The sequence below is a fragment of the Capra hircus genome, chromosome 26 (assembly GCF_001704415.2).
Source record: "Capra hircus breed San Clemente chromosome 26, ASM170441v1, whole genome shotgun sequence".
Taxonomy (NCBI): domain Eukaryota; kingdom Metazoa; phylum Chordata; class Mammalia; order Artiodactyla; family Bovidae; genus Capra; species Capra hircus.
In genome coordinates, this window is record NC_030833.1 from 33,255,362 (window position 1) to 33,280,149 (window position 24,788).

At 50.9% G+C, this 24,788-nt stretch overlaps 1 protein-coding gene across 1 annotated transcript in view; it reads left to right on the top strand.

Annotated features, from left to right (window-relative positions):
* The window catches only part of SLIT1 (slit guidance ligand 1), a 172,807-nt gene that overhangs the window by 87,635 nt on the left and 60,384 nt on the right, over positions 1-24,788 (top strand). Inside the window, exons 5-6 of the mRNA XM_013975176.2 lie at positions 23,521-23,592; positions 24,672-24,743. Coding sequence (XP_013830630.2) covers positions 23,521-23,592; positions 24,672-24,743 — 144 coding nt within the window. The remainder of the gene's footprint in view (positions 1-23,520; positions 23,593-24,671; positions 24,744-24,788) is intronic.

Here is a 24,788-nt window from a genome sequence, read left to right on the forward strand (position 1 = left end):
TCTTTCTGCCTCTGTGCATCTTTTCACCTCTGTGCGTTTCTAAGTCACACCACGTGGCCTGATTCTTGGGAGAGAAAATGTGGTCACCAGAACAAGAGATCTCTGGTGCCTTGTGCTGGGCTGGTGTGGGGCAGAGGCTCTCCGTCTCTCCACCCCCACCCCCTCCCCCGCCCATCACGGTCAAACTGGGGAGAGTGGGCTGTGCAGCGGGCAGGTGGGGGGCAGCTCCCCAAGAGGTGGTGGTGCCAGTGCGGAGCCGCTGACATTTCATTCTCGGCCCCTCCCGCTCTGTGCTCTGCGAAGCCTTTTTAGCTTGGCTGCTGGAAGCTTGGAGCTGATAATGATGAGGGAGTGTAAATGTCAGCGGGATCCCAGCTTCAATCAGAGCTGTTAAAAATAAGCCTGGCAAGCTGGCTCGCCAGAGGTGAGCTGGAGAGCAGTGGGGAGGGCAGGGGGAGCTGGAGGGACCCTGTCAGCCTCGAGTGACAGGTGCGGGGGCTGGGGGAAAACGACAGGAAGACTTCAAGGCTAGTTTCTGGCAAGTGGTGAGTGGGAAGCAGAGATGGATATGAAGGAAATACTTCTTTTCTGTTCTGTGACTTTAAAAAACACTGACGGATCAAATTTTGTTTGGAAAAGAAGAAGCAGAAGGCAGCTGGCTGGGTCCCTGGGTTCTGTCCACAGCTGGCTGTTTTGTCTGCTGGCTGAAATCTAATGGGCACTGGGGTAGTGACCGGAGAGGGGTCAGCGGCCAGCTTCACTGAGGGTGAGGGGTTCTTTCTGTGCTTGGCCCCTAGGAATGAAGCAGAAGCTCCAGGCCAGGTCCAGGAGAGATGTCTGAGCTTGTCAGCAATGCAGACTCTCATGCCCACCCTAGACCCACGGGGGCCGCCTGTGACCAAGACCCCAGGGAACTGCGGCTGGAGAAGCATTACCCACAGATTAGTCAGGACCCTCACTTGGCCGGTGGGGACACTGAGACCCAGAGCGGCAGAGGGACTCACCTCAGGTCTCACAGCTAATGTGGTCTCTATTAAAAAAGGCCTCCGAATCGGGGTCATTTCAGCTTCACGTCCAATATCGTACCCGGAACAAGCACCAGTTCGCCAAGTACTGCTGTAGCTTCTCTTCCTGCCACGGGACGGTGTCTTGCCTCTGTCCTGGGTGCTGCTGTCAGGAGCCACTTAGTACTGTCTGGGGACACCCTGCTGCTTGCTACGAATCTCAGCGGCACTTGATTCAGTCCCGCCTCTCCTCCGTCCCGGACATGCTAACCTCTCCTCTCTGGTCCCAGAGTTGGCATCAGAAGGTGTGAGACGACACAAGGGGCAACGGGGTATGGAGAGCAAGGGGACTCCAGCAGAGGGACCTTCTGTGGGGAATAGTGGTTGGTGTGAGAACAGCGTTAAAGTGTGGTAAGCTGGACCCTGGCTGGAAAGCCCGGTTGCAGTTTAATTTGGAGTTTTATTTTTTGGCAGGTGGGACAGGGAATTAAGGTTTGAATAATTTATTTATGGAAATATATTTATTTGTTTATTTACAATAGTTCCATAAATTGTAAAAGTTCTTCCTCCATGGGAAAAAATAAGCCAATAAAATGACACAAAGTAGCTTTAATTAATTATAATAAAATTCTGAGGTAGTCACACCCCCATTTATTTTGTTATACATTTACGCAGCAAACAAATTTTTATTAGACTATGATTTCTGCCTAGGGCCTGTGCTTGGTCTTTATCACAGTCGTGGACAAGAAATATGATGATTTCTGGTTCTTAGTGTAGCTGTTACCAGCTCCACACAGCTGTGTTTTCCTTACGAATGACATTTAACAAAGGCACCTGAATTTGGCATTATGCCTTTTTTTAGCGTGGAATGTCTCCTGCTTTCTTAACTGGGGTCCACATGGTCTCATGCAATCATTGCTCAATAAGCCTGGGACATCCTTAGGAGCATAACATTCAGCAGGTCAGTACAGGTGCAGTGGGACCAGACAGATATGTATGTAAAATCATTGTGCACAGTTGTACAGGCTGTACACTGCTAAAGGGTGCCATCTCTAAGGGACACATCCACATCATAGATGTAAATTAGTGTATTTATCTTGACAATTTCCAAGTAAATGGAAGTGTCTTGAAGAAGGGGCATCTTTTTCTAATTCTGACCTGGCTGTAGTCCTGGAGATTCTGACGCCAGCACTAGCCTTAGATCTTTGCTGCTTAGAAATAGTCCCACAGGTCAACGTGCCCTGGAGCCTCGGTCTTTCTTTCAGCTAGAAAGAAGAGGACCCTCTGGGGCATCGCGCCCCGCCTAGCTGCCACTTCTGTGGAAGCACAGTGACTGACTGTCTCGGTGCTGGGTCAGTCTGCCCCGGGTGGTTTTTGTCACCTTCTGGAAGTCTTCGTCTCTGAGTCTCTGGCATCACTCCTGTTTCAATGTCACCTTTTGCGCGTGCGTTCCCATCCTCCCTTGTTTCCCGCCCTGAGAGAGTCTGGGGTGGGAAGGAGGCGTGTTCCCCTCATCTCAGGACTTGGCTTCTTTGCTGTGGTCAGCTCGGCAGACTCTCCATCTGATGTTTTCTACAGATGTAATGCCGAGTGCTTCACACCTCTCCTGACCTCCTCAAAGGTCAACTGGATTTCTGTACCAGTTGGAAGGATAGGGTTTGGCTCATCAGAACAGAAAATTTTTTTAAAAAAAAGAAAGAAAAGGAAAAAATGGATTAAATTAAATATAGAGGTTTCTCATATAAAACTATGGCAGCACAGAGTCAGCTAGGAGTCTAGGTCCAAGGATCCTTCTATCTTTTGCGCCAACATTCTTGGGCTTCATCCTCCATCCTTAAGCTTACCTCATTGTTCAGTATGGCTGCTAAAGCTCTATTCATCTCATATGGGTTCTAGGCAGAGAAAAGGAGAAAAGAGGGGAAGCAAGGATACAAAAGCAACCTTTACCAAATGAGTCAGCCTTCTTTACAGAGATTTTCTGGAAGCTTTTTCATTAAACAACTTCTGCTTACCTCTTCTTGGCCATCCCTGCTTGCAGGGGAAGAAGGAAATTATGTTTTTTTCTTGGCACATTGATGCCCCCCAAAAATCAGTTTTAACAGAAGGAAAAGGGGGAGAATGGGTTTTGGCTGGAGACCACGGCAGCCTCCGCCACATCTTGCTGCTAGTCCCCCTTCCCTTTCTGCTACTGCCTTCCCGGGTCTTGTAAACTGTGTCCCAGCGGAGCTTTGCAAAACAGATCATGTCTTCTGACCGCTGCACTGCCCTCTCCTCACTCCACGTAACAGTTTTCTGTTTTTAATTGGGATCTTATGGTTCATATTGTTTTTCAAAAGTATTTATTTTATTTAGTTGGCTGCTTTGGGTCTTAGCTGTGGCATGGGGGACCTTTAGTTGCAGCATACAGGGGCTAGTTCCCTGACTAGGGATCGAACCTAGACCCCCTGAATTAGGATCTCAGAGTCTTAGCCACTGGACTACCCCAGGGAAGTCTCCAATTAATGGTTTTCTTTCTCTTTGCTTTGGTTCTTTCCTCTGCCAGTTCTCCCATGAATCCAGGAAGGGCAGTAGTCTTTGTGTGTTGGTTAAGATCTGGATTAAGACACATCTGATTCAGGTTGTGGGTTGGGCTCCCCAACTACATGACCTTGGGAAAATCACCAAACCTCTTTGAACCTCACTTTCCTCATGTGTGAAACAGAGCTCCCGTAGAACAGCAACCGTGGGGAGTCATTGTGGGAATGAATGAGAGGGGGTAGGTAAAGCCTGAAAGATAGCAAAGGGCTCACTAAGTATTAGTTGCTCTTAATCTTGCTATTTTGGGGTCTTGCACTTGGCCTGGCTTAATCTTGTTATTTTGGGGCTTTGCACAAGGCCTGTTCAAATATGTATTGAACAATACATATTTGCTGAGAATATATCAGCTCTCTTCTGGACGCCAGGATAACTGATCAACAAACAGACCAGAACCCCCACCTCAGGGAGCTGATGTCCCGTTGTGCTGGGCAAGACCCTCTGGGCCTTGGCTGCTCTTGAGCCACCACAGTGGCATCCATGTGTCTCTAGGCCTGAGACTCTCACACGCGATTGTAGAGATTCTGAGCCTTTCAGGCGCTTGACCTATGAAATGCCCCAATTCAAATAAATAAATTTATATTAAATAAAATGAATTGTGAGAATGGCCACCCCCAAAAAATAACTTTTGGACTGCATTGTTCTCATGGCCGCCAGGTCCACTTCAGCAGGCCAACTGTACACACGCATAGAGGTTAATGTGTTTTTCTTTGGGTACTTCTGTTGCTTCTAACAGGGACCTTCTGCTGCTGCTGCTAAGTCGCTTCAGTCGTGTCTGACTCTGTGCGACCCCATAGACGGCAGCCTACCAGGCTCCCCCGTCCCTGGGATTCTCCAGGCAAGAACGCTGGAGTGGGTTGCCATTTCCTTCTCTAATGCATGAAAGTGAAAAGGGAAAAGGAAGTCGCTTAGTCATGTCCGACTCTTCGCGACCCCATGGACTGCAGCCTACCAGGCTCCTCCGTCCATGGGATTTTCCAGGCAAGAGTACTGGAGTGGGGTGCCATTGCCTTCTCCAATAGGGACCTTCTACAGATCGTCTTAAAGCAGGATTCGTAATCTGTTTGGAGCCCTATCCCTTTGAGAATCTGATGCACTGTGCACATAGGTGAAACTTGCTGTCAATTCCAGGGGTGCACAAACCTTGGCAGCCCCTCTCTGGTCCTCAGGGCCCTTATGGACTCGGGTCAGAGCCCTGCCTGACACTCTGAGGACTGGCTCTGTGCTAGAGATGCCTCACTAGTCCCGCAGCTGGGTGAGTCCCTTGTGGGTCAGGCACTCTTTCTTGCTCCCTGTGGGTGGCCAGGATGGAGCACACGAAAGATGACGAGGCAGCAGTTAAAGGAGAAACATCTTTTCAGCTGAAGGCGCCCTTTCTCCTTAGCAGTGCCTGATTGCCAGCAAGTCTTCTCTCTCCCTTTGGTCTCAGGGTCTCCTGTAAAATGCAGGGGTTTTATCAGATCATTCTAAGAAGGCACTTGTCAGCTCAGATGCCCTATGAGACCTGCAGGGGTTTTGGCATCAGACTGAGGGGCATCCAAATCCTGCCTCCACACCTGCTGGCTCCGTGCACTGAGCTCATTCACCAGCTCTTCTCAGCCCCAGGGGTCTCATCTGCAAGATGAAGATAAAATTGCTGCCAAAGCATGACTGTAAAAAAGTTAGAAACACGCCTCTCATACAAATAGAAAGTGATTGTGATTATTTAACTCATTAATGAGAAAACCAGCAGGACGGTAAAGTTGTTCCAAGGAGCATTTAAGGCACTGAGAGCTTATAATCAGTGAAAGACAGAGAGCATTGAAATAAAATTACAAAGTTAGATAGAAAACTGATTAACATCTTACAGGCAGTAACTAACCCTTGACGTTATCTTTTCTACCAGACAGCAGTAATTTGCTACTCTACCACACAAAAATCCACAGGTTCCCGAGCTGCTTCACAGCGCATAGGCCCTGATCAGTAGTAATGACTCAAACCAAGGTAAGGTCTCTGGGGGGCCTAGCCAACTTCATGGAGAGACATCAGGAAAGGCTCCCTTTCAGGGAGAAGACAGTGGAAATGATTCAGGGAACATGTCTGAACAGGCCTACAGTGATGGGTTTTCTCACGCAGCTGCAAAGTTAATGTTAGGTAGGAAAAAAACCCTCAAAGTTGTGCTTTGAATCTATAGTGCTCGCCTTCTGCAAGAGACAGATTCTGAGTTCTGGGGCTACATGGTAGAATTATATCAAGCCAGAGTGAACTTTTGATAGGAGCACAATTTGGTAGATATCTTCTCGACTTAGGTCAATGATCTAAACACACTATAAAGGTTTTCTGTCTCCAGCCCCACCTCTGACATTGAATGACCCTCCTCTCATCACAGTGGGGAGTTTCCATCTGTGAAGTAGACAGGCATCCTAGGGTTGGAGTAGGACAGAGCCCTGAGGATGTGTTCAGAACCTGAGGCCCCCTCGAGGGTCTTCTCCCAACCCCCAGCAACAGCAGAGGGCAACTTCAGGGGTCAAGGGCATGGGCTTTGAAGTCAGCCTGATCTGAGGGCCTAACCATGTTCCAATACCATTTGCGTGGTCTCAGACTCCCAACTGAAACTCTTCTGTAAATGGCAACAGGGCAAGTACCTGGGCACAGAGCCTGCCAGATGTGAGTACTCAATAAACGGTAGCCGCTCTGGTCCCTCTTTGTACCCCTTTCACCTTGCAGCGGCTGTTTGAGCCTCAGTTTCCTCACCACGAAGAATCTACTTCCCAGTTGTCAAGAGGGCCCAATGCTTGCTTTCACTGCCTCTACCCAGCTCCTCCATAATTCAGTCACCTGGCAGCTAGGTCTCTTTGAAAAATGCTAATGAGATCTTACGCCTCTCCTGTCTGACCCTCTTTACCTCTTGCAGAGCCCAGCCCATCCCCCAGCCACGCCCTCAACGCCCTCATCGCTGGTCCCTGCCTGCCTTCCCAGCACGCGTTCTTGCTCCTGCTTGGCGTGCCGGCCGCGCTGCCCTTCCTTCCGTTCCTGGACATTTCACACTCCTTCCCACTTCACGGGAAGTGCTGCCTCTGCTTGGAGCGCTCTTCCCCAACACTCTGCCTGGCTCCCTCCTACTCGCCATTTGACTTCTCCTTGGACAGACAGGGCAGCCCCCCCTCCCCCCCCCCCCCCCCCCCCCCCCCGCCGCCCCCGGCTACCCGTCGCCAACCGGGACCACCCTGACCACAGACTGCTCCTTCTTTCCCAGTCACTCACCGGTGTGGGACCTTGTTCTGTCCCCTTAAAAGCCCTCATCCAACTCTGAAATCAGCTTGGCGGGTGTGGGGTTGTGCTACATATTTTCTCTCTCCCCCAGCAGAATGGAAACCCACAGAAGCATGAACTTCTTTTGTCCCAGTCACTGTGGCCTGAGCCCCCAGCCCAGAGCCCAGCATCCACAGCAGCTGCCTGAACATCAGTGGCAAGGGTGATGCCAGCTCACATAACCTGGCACGTTCCAGAGGGACTGATTAGAACTCTCTACACGTATTTACTCATCGAGCCTTCACGACAGCCTGTGAGCTACATAGAACAGTTGTTTATGATTCTCACTCTACAGAAGAAGAAAGCAAGGCATAGAGAGGTTGGGTAGCAAGCTCAGAGCCACCCAGTTAGTAAGAGGCAGAGCCAGGTTTCAAAGCCAAACAGTCTGGCTGCAGAGTTTCTACTCTTAACTCACATGTGGAGTTTGCTGGATCTGTGGTGTGCACGAGAGAACATGAACTATGCACCCTGTACACCACCATTCCCCGTGACCCTGTCCCTCCATGATGGCAGCCTGCACCGCCAAGTGTCTTGTCCCCTAGCCTGCAGCCATCCAAGTTGCAGGTCCTTCTCGCTCCAAAACCCTTCCCTCCCCAGCCATGAGTGAGGACAGCCCTTCCCTTCAGCCCTCCACTCAAGATCTGATTCTGCCAGGAAACGGCTGCAGTGGCCAGGACTCCATTCCCACCTCTGCCTGGTGATTAGTCACGTAGGATGTGTCCCCCTGGGCAGGTCACCTGCAGGCTTCACACTCATCATCCAAGCCTGACACCTCCAGCCATGGGCAAATTATCCCCGGGCCGCAGGTCTGCCTGAGAGAGGCCAGGTGGCAGAGCCCAGCACTCGCAAGGAGCCCCAGCAGGCTCTCATACTGAGCTCTTTTCATTTGCACCTTAGCTGGTTGTCAGGCGCAACGCGGACTCAGTGCCGCTTCTCGCTGTTCTGCAGAGCCGAGCACTGGCTCCATCTCCACCTCAGAGCCTCATCCCCAGTCTGGGGGTCTTGGCCTCTCTCCTTGTCTTTTTCTCTCATCTAGCTTCTTTCACTTCTTTCTCTTCTTGCCCATTTTTCTTTATTAAACTCTTGTCTTTCTGTCTCTGGTGCCCTTGCTTTTCCATAGATGTCTCTGCACGGAACCTGAGCCTGGGAGTTGGTCTCTGCTCTCGCAGGGTTGCTACCCATCGCTTTCCTGCACTTTCTCCTTCCAGGGTACAGCCCAAGGTGCACTGGCAGGCTGGGAGCCTGTGGGATTCCAGCTTCTGGTCTGGCTTCTACCGCTCATCTGATAAATAAACTTGGTGCAGCCCCTCCCTCCCTTGGTGTCTAAACCCTTCCCATGGCCTCTCATGAGATGACGGGAGTGTATTTGTGCAGGGACAAATACTAGAGCCACCTTGAAGTATAAGATATGGCACTTCTTTCCTTTCATGGAGGTGGTCACCTTTGGATGCTGCCACCCCCAGCATTGCCCCCAGCACCTGCTTCTGGCTCCTGAGATGCCCTCTTCCTCTCTCCCTTTAAAAAAATGTCTATTTTATATCAGAGTACAGTTGATTAACAGTGTATATAGCTTCAGATGTACAGCAAAGCGATTCAGTTTTGCATATATCTATTCTTTTTCAGATTCTTTTCTCATGTAGGTTATTACAGAATATTGAGCAGCGTTCCTGTGCTATACAGTAGATCCTTGTTGGTTATTCATTTTAAATACAGCAATGTACATGTCAGTCCCACACTGCTCAACTCTCTTCCCTCCATAACCCTCCTTTTCCCTTTTCTTCTTTCTCCTTCCAACCAAAAATGTCCTGAACAGCCCAGTATCAGAAGGAGATAGAAAGTTGGATACATACACACAGAGAAATACATACACAGGTAACTTTGCTCAACCAGCTAAATTTAGTAGCAAACTTTCACCCATGCTATAAATAGCTCTTTTCCTGAGTAGTAAGTTTGGCTGAACAGAGAAGGCTAATAATTTTAGGGTGACCGGGAAAGTTGTCTTTGTTCAAAGTGTTTCCTTTATGTTCCTCAAACACATAGGATGTCGCCACTGATGAAGGCTGAGTCAGGAATCTTTTTAAAATGCGCGTACTTCGAGGACTGAGGCTGTCAGTCGTTACCAGGCTCACTTTCGTCAGTATCGATTGGCACCAGTCATTCAGGGGGACTGGAAATACTAGGAGAGAAAGGACTGGAGAAAGAGGTGCCATTGTAAGGGAGGGGTGTCCTGGGTCGGGGAGGCCAGGTGAAGGGAGTGAGGGTTACAGTGTTAGAGGCCACTTGTGTAGAAAGGATTCTGCAACTGGCTGCACTTAAGAATCTCCTGGGGAGCTTTGGAATATTCTGGTGCCCAGGCTCCACCCACAACTAATGAAATCAGAATCTCTGGGGTGTGGGGCCCAGGTATTAGGATTTTTTAAACCTCCCCAGATGGTTCCAGTAGGCAGCCAAATTTGAGAACCACGGCTCTATCCAGCGCTTTGCAGTTTGAATGTGCGAATAAATCACGTTATTAAATGTAGGATCTTTTTCTGCAGGTCTGGTGTGGGACCTGAGATTCTGTATTTCTATCAATACCAACCCTACACCTCTCTGATCCCACTTTGAAAAGCAAGGCTCTCGTTTCCATTTCTCTTTCTCCAAACTGGCTTTGTTCTCAAACAATAAAAGATGAAAAATGGGGACTATTGGCCAGGTTGACTCCCCACCCCCACCCCCGTACAGAGCTCTGGTCATCTGGAGTTGGAGTACAGAGTTAGACCAGAGGCCTCGGGCTCCCCAAGCTGAAATCAGACCTGGAGTGCTTCTGCCTCTGGATGTGCGCTTGGTGCAGGAGGTGAAAGCAATGAAAGGCGAACTTAGGCAGGTGTGTGGGGAGTGAGGGGGTGGGGTGTGTCTGTGTACCTGGTCTGTCGCGGTGTGGTTGTACCCCCTTGTTGATGTGACTCAAGTGATAGCCTGTCCCCTTGCCTTGGTGAGCCTTCCTCCAGGAGGCAGGCAGAGGGCAGATGTATCCTTCCCGACATCTGTGCTGTCATCATTATTATCAGGAGGCGAGAGACTCGCAGACATGCAATGTGGCAGGTGCAGTGATGGAAAGAGCAGAGGGTGTTGTGAGATGTGGAGGAGTGGGTAAGTGGGGGGGATGACGGAACGGCGAGGTGGGCCGACAGAGTGGACCATGGTCAGAATCGGGGCTGGAGAGGCTGTTCAGCTTTCCTCCTTAGGGGCTGTGGCCCTTCCCACCTGAAACTGTCACCAAGGAGGTATGAATCCATCTCAGAGCCTTTGCCCTCTGCTGGACAACAGGCTCCACAGAGGAACTATAGCCATGTGTGGGATCACAGTGGGGGGCCTCGTGCCTCATCCTGGAGGGGACCTGTTTTTAATGTCATGATGTCATGGACCACTCAAATGCTAGTCTGATCTTTTGAGTAGCCACAATGATCATCAAATATTTATTGAATCCCAGCTTTCTGCTAGACAGGCAGTAAACAGACATGGCCCTTGCCTCATGGAATGCATGATTTAATTGAGGAGATAAACATTAAATAATACTATGAACAATCAATTGATTAAAACTATGCTAAGTGCTAAGAAGAAAAACATGGATATGGTTAAGAGGTGGCTGAGAAAATACATCGTGTCTTTGAAGAGGATCTTATGAATCCATCAGTTCTTTTAACTGGATATCTATCTTATTTATCACAACCTATGTGAGAGAAATAAGAAGAGCAATAACCATTTATTGAGTTTTAAGCTGCAAACTGACCTACCAAATCCTCATGGCACTTCTCTGAGCTAAGCACTCTTACTCTCCATTTTACAGTTGTGGAAAAGAAGGCTCAGAGAGGTGGAGCCCAGGGCCCTACGTAACTCTCATTCCGTCTGCAGGTGGTGCTGGGGTGAGTGAGGATGCTCAGATGCTGCAACAACTGTAGGGCCCTTGAGGCTCTGTAGCCCCACAGGTGGGGGACTCCTGGTCTGGGGTGTGGAGTGGACGAGGCGGGACAGCAGGGTACCTGGCCGCCCCAGCCATTCCCTGGGGGAGGGCAGGACTGCAAGAGCCTCCTAAAAGTTGGAGGGTATTTACACCCCTCCTAGAGAACGGGGAATTGAGTAAACTGGGATGCTGAGACGATAGTTTCTGAGCGTAGACGTCAGTTTCTAGTGTTCATACTGCTGGTCAGAGCCTGCCACCCTCTGTCTGTCTCTCCTGGAAGCTGGCCATAGCCACTGCATCAGAAGGTCTTGATGCCCTGTGAGTTCTAGGTTTTGCAGTTAACCTCATTTCCCACACCTAGGTGAAGATGGGGGAGGGCAGGAGCCAGGGAGTGTGCCAGAGACTCTGTGAGAAGCCAGTGGCTGGTGGCCTTGGATCCTCTCTCCAGGCTTCCCTGCTCCAGATCTCTTTCCTTCTCAGAGGCCCAAGAGATGCTGCATGTCTGTACTGACTTGTGATTGAAGCCCCTCACCAGAGGATTCCTATGCTCACCTCTTTGTCCTTCAAGCCTACGGGGGTTTGAAAGAAATGACAGATTCTGAGATATCTGTAGGAATCCAGGTATAAGGAGAGGTCCCTGGGCAATGCTTATCCCAGCAGGGGCTGGCATCCTGCTCTCCCCAGGGCCTGGCTTCTCTGGGAAGATATGCTAACCTCGTGTCATTTTTGATGACTTGTATCTGAAATTTATTATACGATTATCTAAGTTCTAAAACAGAGGGTCCTGAACATAATTTAACCTTTTCTTGATGGCTCACTGTCAACATTATGAATGTTCATTATCATACTCTGCTTTCTAGGCTTTCACCTCTTCCCTCCAAGTTCATGTATCAAATGTCACTGCTGACATGTGTATGCTCCTAGATACTTCCCCACCCACCTGTCTGTCACTTTGACGATTCTAATGTGCTGAGCCAGTGTAGCATAGTGGGTTAGCTTGTGGGCTCTGCAGTCAGACAGCCTGGGAAAGTTACAGCACCTCAGTTATGCTACCTGGAAAACAGATATGGTGAGAGGTTGCTTTTTTAAAAATAGACTATATTTTAGAGCAATTTTAGGTCCAGATAAAAATTGAGTAGAAAGCATGGAGTGTCCGCATATCGTCTCTACCCACACTCCCCTATCCCATGCCCTGACCTCTCCCACCATCAATATCCACACCAGAGTGGTGAAAGTATTGATTTCTGAAAGCTGTTTTGAGGACTATGTGAGATAATATATATAAAACATATAAAACACCTAATGCAGTGCCAGGCTTAATGCTTAGTATATGTAGCTATCATCATCAATAATAGTAAATGTGTGTTAACCACAAGAATCAGTGATGATCATTAAGGTTCTAGGGATTAAAATGAGTGGCTTTTGTGAAAGGATCTGGGGGAAGTTATTTCCAGCATGGCCAGACAGTTTCTCAGCCCTTCTCTGTGCTTTGCTCCGTGTCCAGGAAGTGAGAGGTCTTACTCCTGGGGAAGTGGGGCAGGATCTTTACTTCTGGAGAAGTGGGGGTAGAAGCTTTACTTCTGTCTAGAAGTTGCTTAGTGATGTGGACTGTGCTCAGCACTTGCCTCTCCTGAGTCTAGGAATGGGTCCTTTGATCCTCATAACAGTGCTCTCCCGACCCTCTGCGTGTATGCTATGAACCAGACTCTCTGTGGGCTTATGAAAAAAACTTTACTGTACAAGGTTTGGTGTGTGGGCTAGGTAGAAGGTGCCTAGAAACCAAGGTATGTCTTTAATCTTGATCAAAGGAAGGGCTGCTGTGAGGGTTCAGAACCATGGACAGCTGCCCCAATCAACCGCAGATCCTGGCTTTTCTGGGCTTTCTCGCTCTTGCCACTTGCAGAACACACTCAGCCAATTAGACCCCTTCCTTGCCCAGTAACATGGCAAAGCTCTGTCTTTTTGCCTGTCTTGGAGGTAGTTAAGGGTCTCCTGCCCTTGAGGCATGTGGAGGGGAGTGTATGTGGAGTGTATGTGGAGAAGAAGTGAGGGGCTGCAAATATTCTGGGGAGGCTGGCCTTGTGCCATTCCAGTCTCCCAAGCTCCCCTTTTCTTCTGAGAAACTCCTAAGACAGAGCCTGAGCTGCTGTGAAGGAGATAGAGAGATAGTGGGTGAGGTCTTGGGTAAAAGAAATGGGCCCCATTTTCTCCTTATGGACCAGGGGAGAGAAGACTGGAAATGCCCCAGGGCCTCAGTGATGCCCTATTGGCCTCCTTGGTGGGCCAGTGCTGCCATGGGCTTCAATCAAACATCTGTTCTGGCATTAGCTACCCTGCTGCATTGGCTGGGCCTCCAGGTTCTCCCTGGGGAAGCTCAGACTAGCAACTTGATCACTTGTCCTGAGTGGAGGCCCCTCCTCGAGCACAGCTTAGATTCTGCTTGCCCAGTTCTGTGGTCCCTGTGCTTGGTTCTCTTTCCCCAAACTTCACTGGGTCCTGCCTATACCTTCCCCAGGTCCTTATGAGGGAACAACCCAAAGAATATGCCGTCAGAGTCTACATAAACTTAACTGAGAAAAGTGATATGAATGAAGGATGGCCTACACGCACGCATCCCTCAGAATATTCTAAAACCCACCCTGGCTCAAGGCAGGCCAGTGGAGGGCAGTGCGTGCCATGGGGCTGACCTGTCTGCAGAATGACTTCTCCTGAGGTCTGGTTTCAGGCTGTGAGCCTGGACTGGCAGTCTTTAACTAATTGCCCTGTGAAACACATTGCTGTGTCAGAAGCAGACCAATTTACCAAATGTCATTTTGCTAAAAGCCAATTTGCCCAAAGCCAATTCACTGAATGGCCAATTTGTCAAATGACCAATTCATCAAAATGACTTACTTTCTTTAACTCCTTGGTGTGAGTTGACTGGTTTGCATTTTGCATTTATGATGGTACTTTAAGGACTGATCCATTTGCCCCTGGCCACACTCCAGGTGTTTGAACTATGGTGAACGCCTCCCGAATCTCTTCCTTTGACTGCAGGGAGCTGGGGCAGGAAAAAACCAATAGCCCCTGAAAGGCCTTTGTGAAGACAAATGGGAAACAACCCAACTAAAATGAAACTGGTAAAGGAAACAAAGAAATTTAGCAAACTGCCTTTGGAGAACTGGCTGATCTGTGACTTGGCTTCTAGGCAAGTGACTCAGAAGGGGGCAACTTAATGTCCTCGAGCCTCCTTTGGGGATGTCGGTAAGTGTCCCGATTTTTTTTTTTTTTTTAATATTCGGCTGCCTTATGGGACCCGTACGAGGCCTTTATGCTTGGTTTTAGAACCAGGAAAGGCCACACCTCTCCCAAGCTCACTTTCATCTCTGGTCTTGGCAAACAGTATGCATAGCAATCTCCATGTCCTCAGAGTCTGGAGAAAGTCCAGGCCCATGTATAACACATGCAAAGGCTTTTATAGGGCATGCTTCTCCCTCTCATTTGATATGTTTACTCATTTTAAAAATCATTTTCTTTATTTCTATTTTTGGCTGTGCCAGGTCTTCACTGCTGCACAGGTTTTTCTCTAGTTGTGGGGAGCAGGGGTTACTCTCCAGTTGTGCTGGGCGTCTCATTGTGGTGGCTTCTCTCGTTGTGGAGCACAGGCTCTCGGGCACACAGGTTTCAGTAGTTGCCGCTCCTGGGCCCTAGAGTGCAGGCTCAATAGTCGTGGTGCACGAGCTTATTTGCTCCCGAGTTTCCACAAATTGATGGAGAAGGCAATGGCAACCCACTCCAGTACCCTTGCCTGGAAAATTCCATGGACGGAGGAGTGTGGTAGACTACAGTCCATGGGGTCGCAAAGAGTCAGACACAACTGAGCAACTTCACTTTCACTTTCACCTTCCACAAATTGAACACACTCACACAACCAACAGCAAACAGATCAAGAAGGAAAATATCATGAGCACCCAGGAGCCTCTTGTACCTCCTTCCAGTCATTAATCCCCCTGCATGGGGTAACCATGATCCTGCTCCCCACAGCGTAGACTCATCTTGCCTATTTTTGTGCTTTATATGAAAGGCACATGTGGTATCTAATCCTTGCTATAACCTGGTAAGAGGGAGCTGTGATGAACTCCAAAGGTCACACAGATAGTAAATGGTGAAACTTGGAATCAAACCCAGTTTTAGAATCTGGCTCCAAAGTTCATGTTCTTTCCCTTATGTCTTAAATTTTTCTCCTGCTGAAGCCCCACCCTGTCTCTTTCCTCCTTCTGTCTCACTGTTCCCTGTGCCTGGACTGGGAATCTGTGAAGTCATTGGTCTTAGCTACTCAAAGATGTCTGGAACAAGAGCATTATCTCCCCAGTGCATCCCTGCTTAGGGCTCAGCAGCATGCCTGGGGCTTCCTGGGGGCTTGGTGCGTAATGGTTGAGTTCAGGGAAGAATTAAGGGGGGCTTACATTATGCCGGCTGTCTTCATTTGCCCGATTGCCATTACTGTGTCCTTGCCATGGTGGCTGGGACCTATGCCCGCTGGTTTGTTTCCTGCTTGTCCTGGAGCCACTCACTCCTGAATGGGACTCTAGCCTCTGAGCAGATTTCCTTGGCAGGGCTCTGTGGTTGCTTTCTGGGGGTGTGCGCCTCTTCTCTGATATCTCTTGTGGGAATTGATTGCAATGATGCTTGGTAGCTGCATAACAAACAGCCCAGTTCACAGAAATGTTACCCAGGCTGGTTTTACAGTGCCTTGATCCAGGGCTGTTTAATGTCTCTTCTTAATGAGTTTTCTGCAACATTAACTCAGTGAGGCTGGAGGGAGAGGGCAGCTGGCCACAGGAGGATGTGTGACTTCAGGGTGGTGTTGTGGGCATGAGAGGGAAAGTGTCTCTCCTGCCAGCAGTGCCTGGCACGCACTGGTCACTCAGAGCTGCCTATTTATTCTGCAAAGGTCCAGCCCCGCCATCCATGACGTCAGCCTCCAAAACCACCTACAGGAGTTTGGACATCAGGAGTTCCCTGGGAAAATATTGGGTGCTCGATGCTTTAACGAATCTTGTCTTCGCAGAGCATGTGAGAGCTTTAATTCCATGAATGTTATCAGCATCTGAGGAGGAGAAGGTGGAGAATGAGAGGGGGTCAGAGCTGGACCACCAGCAATTAGTAGGGGTCATTTTGAAGCCTTATTGGCAACACAGTTATCACCTACTGTGTGCCAGATAGTCTTTGGGATATGCTCAAATGCCTTTGTCTATTTATCTTATAAGCTTATGTTACAGATGAGGAAACAGGTGCAAAGGGGCAGTCGGTTGATTCTGAACTTGCTTTTGAATCCAGTTTGCCTGGCTCTTCTCCTAGACCAGCTACTGCCTGGCCAGCACTTCATCCTCCTCCCAGTGAGGCTTTTTGGGGGATATGAGTTTAGCTAATGGCCCAGTCATTTATTCCAGCTGGCCTGACTCAGGGCCCCAGGGGAGCAGAGGAGAGGGGATCTGGGGAGCACAGAGATTAGCTAGGGGAACTGGCCACTTAGTGCAGCCGGGACCCTTAGGAGGAGGCCCAGGTAGCTCCCAGGTGGGGTGGGGTGTCTTCCTTTGTTTTGACAACAGCAGAGGGGGTGGGGCCCAAAATCAAAGGAAACTAGACCGTGGATGGCAGGGCCAGTTCCGCCTTCACGCTACCAGCAGCAGCAGCGTTCCCTTTGATCCCACTCCCTGCTCTCTTCTGCATTCTTCCCCCTTCCCTCAACCCAAACTTGACTTCTGGAGACAAAACAAATCCGTCCATGTTGAGAATCAGCCTCTGATAAGCTTTCAGTTTGCTCTTCTAGGAGCACCTGAGATTTATGAATGATAAAGTTCCAGTCCCTGCCTTGAGGCTGGAGTCAGGCAAATGTCTCTCTACCTGTCTTTATCAGCAAATGTCTCTCAAGAACCTGCTTTGAATGTCACCTGGAGACAGGTGTGCACACATACCACATACCCACCAAGGGTAACTCTGGGGCACCTGAATGTTGTCCCTAGGCTGGGGAGACTGGGCAGGGAGGGATAATTGCAGAATTAATTTCCCTCCTGGGTAAGAAGGGTAGGATTTGAGGGGAGACTTGAGGGACAGGCAGAGACAGAGGAGGGATGGTCCTGCCAGGTCCCAGGTGACCTTAGATGTGGTCATGAGCCTGGAGCACCATGAACCTTTCCCCTGGAGTCCTTCTGCGGCAGGGACCTGGGGTGCTGAGCAGACCCCTGGGACTCTGTCTCCAGCCCCTTGCCTGAGCCCTGACCTGGAACAGTGGCTCTTGACCTTCTCAAAGGAGGGGATTACTTCCTCCATGCCAGCCCCCTCTTAGCAAGTGTCAGGAGGACAGTGGTACTAATGTCGTGGCTGGTGAGCGCCTCCTCTGTTCCCTGTGAAGGTGGGCAGTGGCATGAGGCTGCTCTTCCCTCTCTCTACCCAGTGGGGGTGTTTGTGTCCAAGCCTCCCCCAACCCAGCACCCCTAAAAATAGGAGTTGTCACTTCTGTTCCTGGCTATGAAATGCTGGCAGGTACAGGGGCTATGACCCCTAGCCTTTAGCCTCAGCTGGGATAGGAACCTCTGGTGGCTCGGACAGTAAAGAATCTGCCTGCAGTGCAGGAGACCTGGCTTCAATCCCTGGGTTGGGAAGATCTCCTGGAGAAGGACACGGCTACCCACTGCAGTATTCTCGCCTGGAAAATTCCATGGACAGAGGAGCCTGGCAGGTTCTGGGGTCGCACAGAGTTGGACACGATTGAGGATGCACGCACAGTGCAGGGACAGTTTTAAACTTTTCCCTTGTCAGAGGCAGCACATTTCAAACTTTCATATACATGTGAATCACTGGGGGTCTGGCTAACATGCAGATTCGGATTCAGTACGTGGGGCCAGAAGGTCCATCTTTCTGAATCTCCCAGGTGGCTCCGCTGCTGCTGGTCCAGGTGCCAGAGACGTGGGTGCTGTCACCCACCAAGGGGTCTTGGGTGGCACTTACACCAGCAGCAGCAGCGTGAGGGAAGCTGCTCCGAGCTGGGCCCACCCAAGTGTCATTCCATCCTCCTGACCTCTTGGGAAGGCTGGTACTTTCGGAAGTGGAGACCAAGGTGCTGGGAACTAACTGAAGGCTGTGCCTGAGGTCACGCGGCAGGCCAGCCTCCAGCCTCACCCCTGTCCCTGATTCCAAGTCCTAGAATTGTCAGCCCTGACTCTCCCCACACCTGCAGCCCCAAGGCCCGTAAAGGCAATTAGCAGTGGCAGTCGACTGCCCGCCCCAGTCAAGAGTACCACACACACACACAGCCTCAGTTAAGGCCATGGCCCCATGATTATTCCCGCTTTATAGAGGAGGAGACAGAGGCTCTAGAGGTTTGGAAACTGGCATGAGGTCCCTCAGTGGGTAGGTGCTCAGCTGCCTTCATTTGCTCCAAGGCTTAGGTCCTTAATCTGATAAAGGAGCCCCGTGCTGGGTGGCTTGGAGTAGTCAGGCTGCGCTGGCTTCCTCCAGGCTCCACACTGGGTGAGCTCAGGATAACCAGTCAGATGAGAGGACAGGCCAGTTTGCCCAGAGACTCCGCATGTCTTGAGAGGCAGACCAAGCAGGCCCCGAGCTCTGCAGTGGGGCCGTTGGGTGGGGGCAGGAACCCAGGCCAAGTCTGGCTTTGGCTGGGCCCCCCACTGATTCCCTCAGAGGCCAGGCTGCCGGCAGGACCCAATCTACTTAGAGCGTGAAGAGGGATTAGCAGTGAGAACATGGGGTCTCAGCCTCTGCTTCCCAGCCCCCGCCTCCCCAGCCCTGGCGGAGGCTGGAGGGATTGGCGGGAAGAGGGCAGCAGGAGCGAGGGCTTCTGAGAGGGTGCCTGAGCCAGGGTGTGGGCCTGCTGCCCCTTCTCTTCAGGGAAGGGACCCAGCTGGGCTCACTGGGGTGCCTGAGCCAGGGTGTGGGCCTCCCTGCAGAGAAGGGGCCCAGCTGGGCTCACTGGGGTGTCCCAGACTCCAGGAAGGTGCTATTAGCCGCAGCCTGCCTCTCAGGGCCCCTCATCTTGGGGGGTGGTGTTCAGGCAGGGAATATTTGCACCCTGAGTTTGAGACCCACCCCCTCCATGGACTCCAGGGGTCCAGTTCCCCCTCCTCCTCTGGGTCCCATGAGAGTTACTCAGTCATCTTCGTCAGAGGCTCCTCAACCCCTCTGCTCATGCAGCTGGGACCACCTCAGAGCCATGGAGGGTGGTGACTGGAGTTATGTCAGGATGTGGGAAGGGCAAGTTGATTCTGACCCCAGTGGCCACAAGTGCTTCTCCAGCGCAACGCCCCCCCCCCCTTCAGACCTCTCCGTAGCCGCCGGGTGTCAGGCAGAGAAAGGACAACCATACCCTGTGTCCGGGAAGAGGTTTGGTCCCATAAAGCTGACACAGAACCAGCCGTCCTGCCCCACGTCCCTGCTTTCCCCTCTCAACCCCAAGACCTGTCCTAACTCCTTGTTTAGTCAGGAAAATGCAGAGGAATTGCTGCAAGAGATTCATGGAGGAACCACTTTATTCAGCTAAATGTTACTGAGCCCCTGCCGTGCACTACATCTAGGGAGGGATACAACGGTCTGGAGCCAGAGATTGGAGGCTAAATAAAAAAAAACAAAAATCAATATTTTATTACATTCATTACACAAATATTTCATTATAAGCCTGGATTTGTGCTGAGAAGGAAAATCACAGGGGCTTTGGGAACCTGTAGCAGAGGGAGCTATGCAGGGAGATGTCTGTAGACTGAGATATGAAGGATGAATAGGGGTTACCAGGGGAAGAGTGGAGGGAGAGTAGTTTTGGCAGAGGAAACAGAAGGGCAAAGGTCCTGTGGCAGAAGGGATTTGAGGGGACGGCAGCCTATGTGGAGAGCACCCAGTGTCTGTCACATCAGATCCTACAAGGTAGGTGCCACTTCTTAGCCCCGTTTTGCAGATGAGAAAACTGAGGCCAGAGAGGTTAGGTGACTCACCCAGGACAACATGATTTGAGTGAGTGAGACAGGGCTCCTTGACCTCAAGTCACCGTGGTGACACTCGGTTGTGGCTCTCAGCCAGTGGCCGCTACTCCTTGGCCTCTCAGTGTGTGCTTCCTGGACCGGCAGCATCTGTATCTCTGGGAGCCTGTCGGAAATCCAGAACCTCATTCTCACGTGTAGACCAGTCCCTGGTCTGGTTGCTGCGTCCTTGCTCTGGTAATCTGATTCTTGCTGTCCGGCCTGAGGCTGCCTTCTGAGCTGCTGTCTGCCCCGTGGCCGTGTGCCCTGGGCCTCCTTTGGCCAGGATCGGGACACCAGCTGTTCAGAGCCCTCTTCTTCCAGGATGGCCCCTCTCAGTATATCGCATCCTGCTCTGACACACCCGGGGCCACGCATGCACCTCACTTCAGGGTCTCTGATAAGGTCACCGAGAGAGGAGAATGGGAGCAACAACGACCAACTTTCAGGGAGAAGGAGGCTCTGGACCTGGGGAAATACGATGAGGAGAGTCGTAGGTGGGACCTTTGGAGTTTGCGTGCCAACGTGTGAAAATGGAGATGAGGAACTTTATTTCCCAGAGGCTTGGGAAAGACAAGATAGTTGTTGGCCAGGTAGGAGATCGGCTGGGGCAAAAAAGTAAAGAATGGTTTGGGGTTTGCCAAATGGCTGAGCAGGCATCCAGGTCCAGGGGTGGCTTCTGGCGCCCCCTAGTGACTAGTGAGAAAATTGGAAACAACAGAACCTTAGCAAAGGGATTATGGGACCGTGCTTCAGTTGGGACAAAGCCAACATTTCTTAAAAACTGCCAAATGGAGGGACTCGAACAGAAGCGTAAATACATGAACTCTCTTAATTGTCTTCAGAGCCCTGTAGAGTAGATAGTTTAACTCTCATACTACAAATAGGGAAACTGAAGCTCCCAACTGTGTAGCTTCCGGGGCCCACGGCTGTAAATGACAGAAGCAGGACCTGCGTTTGGACCCTTCCATTGCCGAGGTTGGAGTCTCTGCGCCGCCCTTTGTGCTAGCGCTCTGCATGTCCCCGACTTGCCGACTTGCCGAGGCTCAGCTGTTTCCCCGAGGTCTAGACGTTGGCCTCTCCCAGGGTCTCAAATTCAGTTTCCTTTAATCTTTCTAACAGCATGAGCACCATCCCCACAGCCAGCCTTGGACTCTCACCTCGTTAAGGGGCGCTTGGCTTCCACTGGGGGCAGAATCTTTTCTCTACAGGCTTTGGTGCCCCAGAGCCATGTCTAAAAGGCCATCAGATCACACCCCTCTCTGGTGTAACTGTCACCTCCTCTGCTTAGCAAGGCTTTTTCCTTTCAACACCCTCCACCCACCCCCTCCTGCTCCCAGCTGTTCCTGGATCAAGCCAGGCTCATGCCTCCCGCCTCTGACAGACCATTCTTGCCCCTCCTCTCCCCACTTAGCTCCTGGTGTGCATCCTTACAGAATTGCTCTGCCCGAATCATACTTTGATGCGATGCTACTCTAAGAAACAGACACATGAAACCCATTTATTATATGGATCTAATGTTATTGATTAGGACACTCAGTCATTTTTTACAAAGACCCCTGGAGAAATTCTTGTCGCATCTTAGTGCCCCAAACAGCTATCCTCCTGAGAAATTGATTCTTTTGAGTTTATACATGTATCGAGGATGCAATTAACTGACCAGTTTTCCCTTTACACATGGGCTCTCAGAAAGCTTCACACTCACCCTTAGTCCCGGACCCGGCAGCTATATGGGTCATGTGATGTTGCATGCTCGGTGTCCACCATTGATTTGTCTTCCCTTTGCCCTACTTTTACTTCTGCACTCTTGCTGTTTTATAAATCCCTATAAGCCACCTGCAGCCTTTCTGGAACAAGGTTGGCCTAAATCAATACACTGATCAATACAAATAAAAAACCTTCCTTGCAGGGCTGTAGTGAGCATTAAATGGAATAATGGTGGGGAGTTCAGCCCAGAGTTCCCTGCCAGGCTTGGCTGAAGGGCGAACTGCTAGCTGAGACAGAGACAGGCTGGTTAGATGAAGCCAGACACAACTGAAATGTAGTTATGGAGGAGAGGAGAGTCTGTGTCACAGGCTTGAGATGCCTTCTTCAAGGAGAGAGTGAGCAGGGAGCGTGGGGTGTGATGGCGACAAAGCTCCTTGAGACCGCAGGTGCTTGGGGCGGGTTAGGCGGCTGGGGGCAGGAGGGGCTGGGGTTTTGAGAGAAGGGAGCTCAGAGATGTCGGCTCAGAGATGTCTGTCTGGGGGGGCAGGGTTTTAGGGGCAGCTGTTCCCCCACTTTGCACACAGGAAACTAGGGCTCAGGAGGAAAAAGGGTAGACCCAGATTCAAAGCCAGGAAGTGGGGAGATGGGATTTGAACCAGCCTTTCCGAGGTCAGGGCCCCGTGCACTCTGCTTCGGTGCTTCTGTTTCATTGTCTCAGCCAGAAAAACTCAGGCCAAGGGGAGTAGTTCCCACAGCTTAGGGAATTCCCAGTGGGGAGCCCTGTGGGCTGAGTTCTTGGGGCTCAAGGTAAACCCTGAGGCTCATTCGTTGAATGGCTGAAAGGAAGGAAATGGTCAAAGCCCCATGGATCTAGCCCAAAAGGAGGGTCTGAGGTCTGCTGAATTGTCCAACATAGAGCCCTGAGTTGGGACCAGCAGCCCAGGCCACCAGAGATTGTCAGAGATTGGCTGCAGCACTCCCCCTACTCCCACCCCACCTCCATCAGCTTTTTCCCCTTAAAGAAGCTGCCTAACTTCTCTGAGCCTCCCTTTCCCACTTCCTGCAATGGGGATGGTGATCGTATTTGGCCCACACTGTGATGTGCTGGGCAGGGCAGGGGTTGGGGGGCGGTTGTTATCCCCACTGTGGGAAGCAAAGGGGCATTTATAAAGTCTGCAGTGAGGATTGAGAGAGGGAGGAGAGGCAAGTGGACAGGAGCCTGAGGCCCAGTCCTGCCAGGGAAGGGGAGGCTGGTTTGCTAAGTCTATGCAGTGCCTTCTCTCTCACTTCAGGATGTTAATAAGGGGAAGGTGATGAAGTCCTGGATGGTCCCTGCCCTCCACACCTCAGGGCTAGGATGCAGGCCTGTGTTCCCTAGGTGGGCATGCTTAGTCCCCAGGTGGGCCCAGGCTTAGTAGCAGCCCTGGTCACCGCAGACCCCAAGACCACAGCACCTGGAGTCAGCTCCAGCCTGGAGTTCAGGACCTAGGTGGGCTCCCTACTGCTGGGTTACCTGGGGTCCAGCTGTGCCTTCTTCTGGTGCTTCCGTTCCTGCTCAGTAAAATGCAGAGAGAGCTATCAGAAGACTCTCTACAGGTCTGGGGCAGCTGGGGGCTCTGTTGAGAAGCCCCTGCTCTTTCCTTTGCAGCCCTGGAGGATGCCTCGGGGCCAAGTTGACTCCGGCGGATCTGGCGTAAAGGGTTGGGGGCTGGTGGAGCCGATCTCTGACCACTGCCCCAGGCTGCACCCTCCAGCTGCAAACCCTCTGCCCAGAAAAGAGGCAGTGATAGGGGCCTGAGCTCTGACTCGTCCACTCATTCATTCAACAAATGTTTGCCAGTGATCTTTGTGTGCTGAGCACTGTCTCACGTGCCAGGACACAGCTCTGTCTGGTCCGGGTAACGTCTGGCTCGCTTGACCTCCCTGGCTCTTCAGGGTGCTCTGGAGAAATGTTTCTGATTATTTTTTTCTCCCTCTGGCTTTGTCCTCACAGGGACCTAAGTGAGAACACCATCCAGGCCATCCCCAGAAAGGCTTTCCGTGGAGCTACAGATCTCAAAAATTTGTGAGTATAAGCCTGAGAGGGAAGGGGGCTTGGGGCTTGGGGCCACCCCTGGCAGCATCCTGATGGGTCTTCCTGAGCCCAGGCAGCCAGGGAGCTGGTCTGGGCTCTGAGATGGCTCATGCCAGCATGGTTTTCTGGAACAATCTGGGGTGGAAGATGCCCAGATTGAAGGCATTTCATCAGCCTTGGGGGACCCAGTTAAAAGGAGTGTCATCAACGGTGGGATTCTTGTTCCACTGAAATGAACAGTCTCTGTGCCCTTGCCCTTCGGTGGGTGGGGAGAGTTGGGTTTGACTGTTCCCTTTTTTTTTTTTGGCAGGTCTAAATTGTATAAGCTGTTGCAAGTCAGTTAATTTCACTGAGCCTCTATATATTGTTCTGCAAAATGGGGGCATCATATTTATGTCACAAGCTTGCTCTGAGTTTGAAATGAGACCTGGAGATGAATACACTCTGTTGAATGCTGTGTGAATGTAATGGTTTATTCCTATTATTCGTGTTTATTCTAGTCCAAGCTTATAACTCCACCCCAGCCCAGGTCTGACTGCTGTAGTGATAGCAAATGCCTGGCATGCTTGTCGCCCTCCTCCTACTCCTGGTGCCTGTAGTAGACATTGGTGATCGATCACTGCATTCTTCCCCAAGGAGCCCAATCACAGCTTAAGTTTATCCTGGACACAGCAGGCCAGGTAGCTGCCTTGAGTCGGTCTCTCTTAGCCTTCAGGCTGAAATCTGTTTGCCAGCTCTGGCTGCGACGGCCCCTACGATAGACTCTCATTTTACAGCTGCCAGCTCCCTCTAGGTGGTCTCTAAAGTGGAGGTGGTACCTGCTCCCCAGGAGATGTGCAGGGTTGGGTAGAGGAAAATAATATAACTCTTGCTTATACTTACTGTTTTAAAAATAAGAAAGACTTTAAGCTTTTATTAATGATTACCAATTGGATCGCTGTGTGTGTACTGGACAAACGACTGGGGTCAGGCCTCTGTGTTTGGAACTAGTGGAGCGCTGGGTGGAATGCTGGGTCATCCCTGCCATAGGTAACGTGCTGTCCCCTCTACCACGTTCCTTTGCTTCACAGACAGCTAGACAAGAACCAGATTGGCTGCATTGAGGAAGGAGCTTTCCGGGCTCTGCGGGGGTTAGAGGTGCTGTAAGTAAAGCCTAGGAAGAGCGGCAAAGGGAGGAGGGCAAGCTG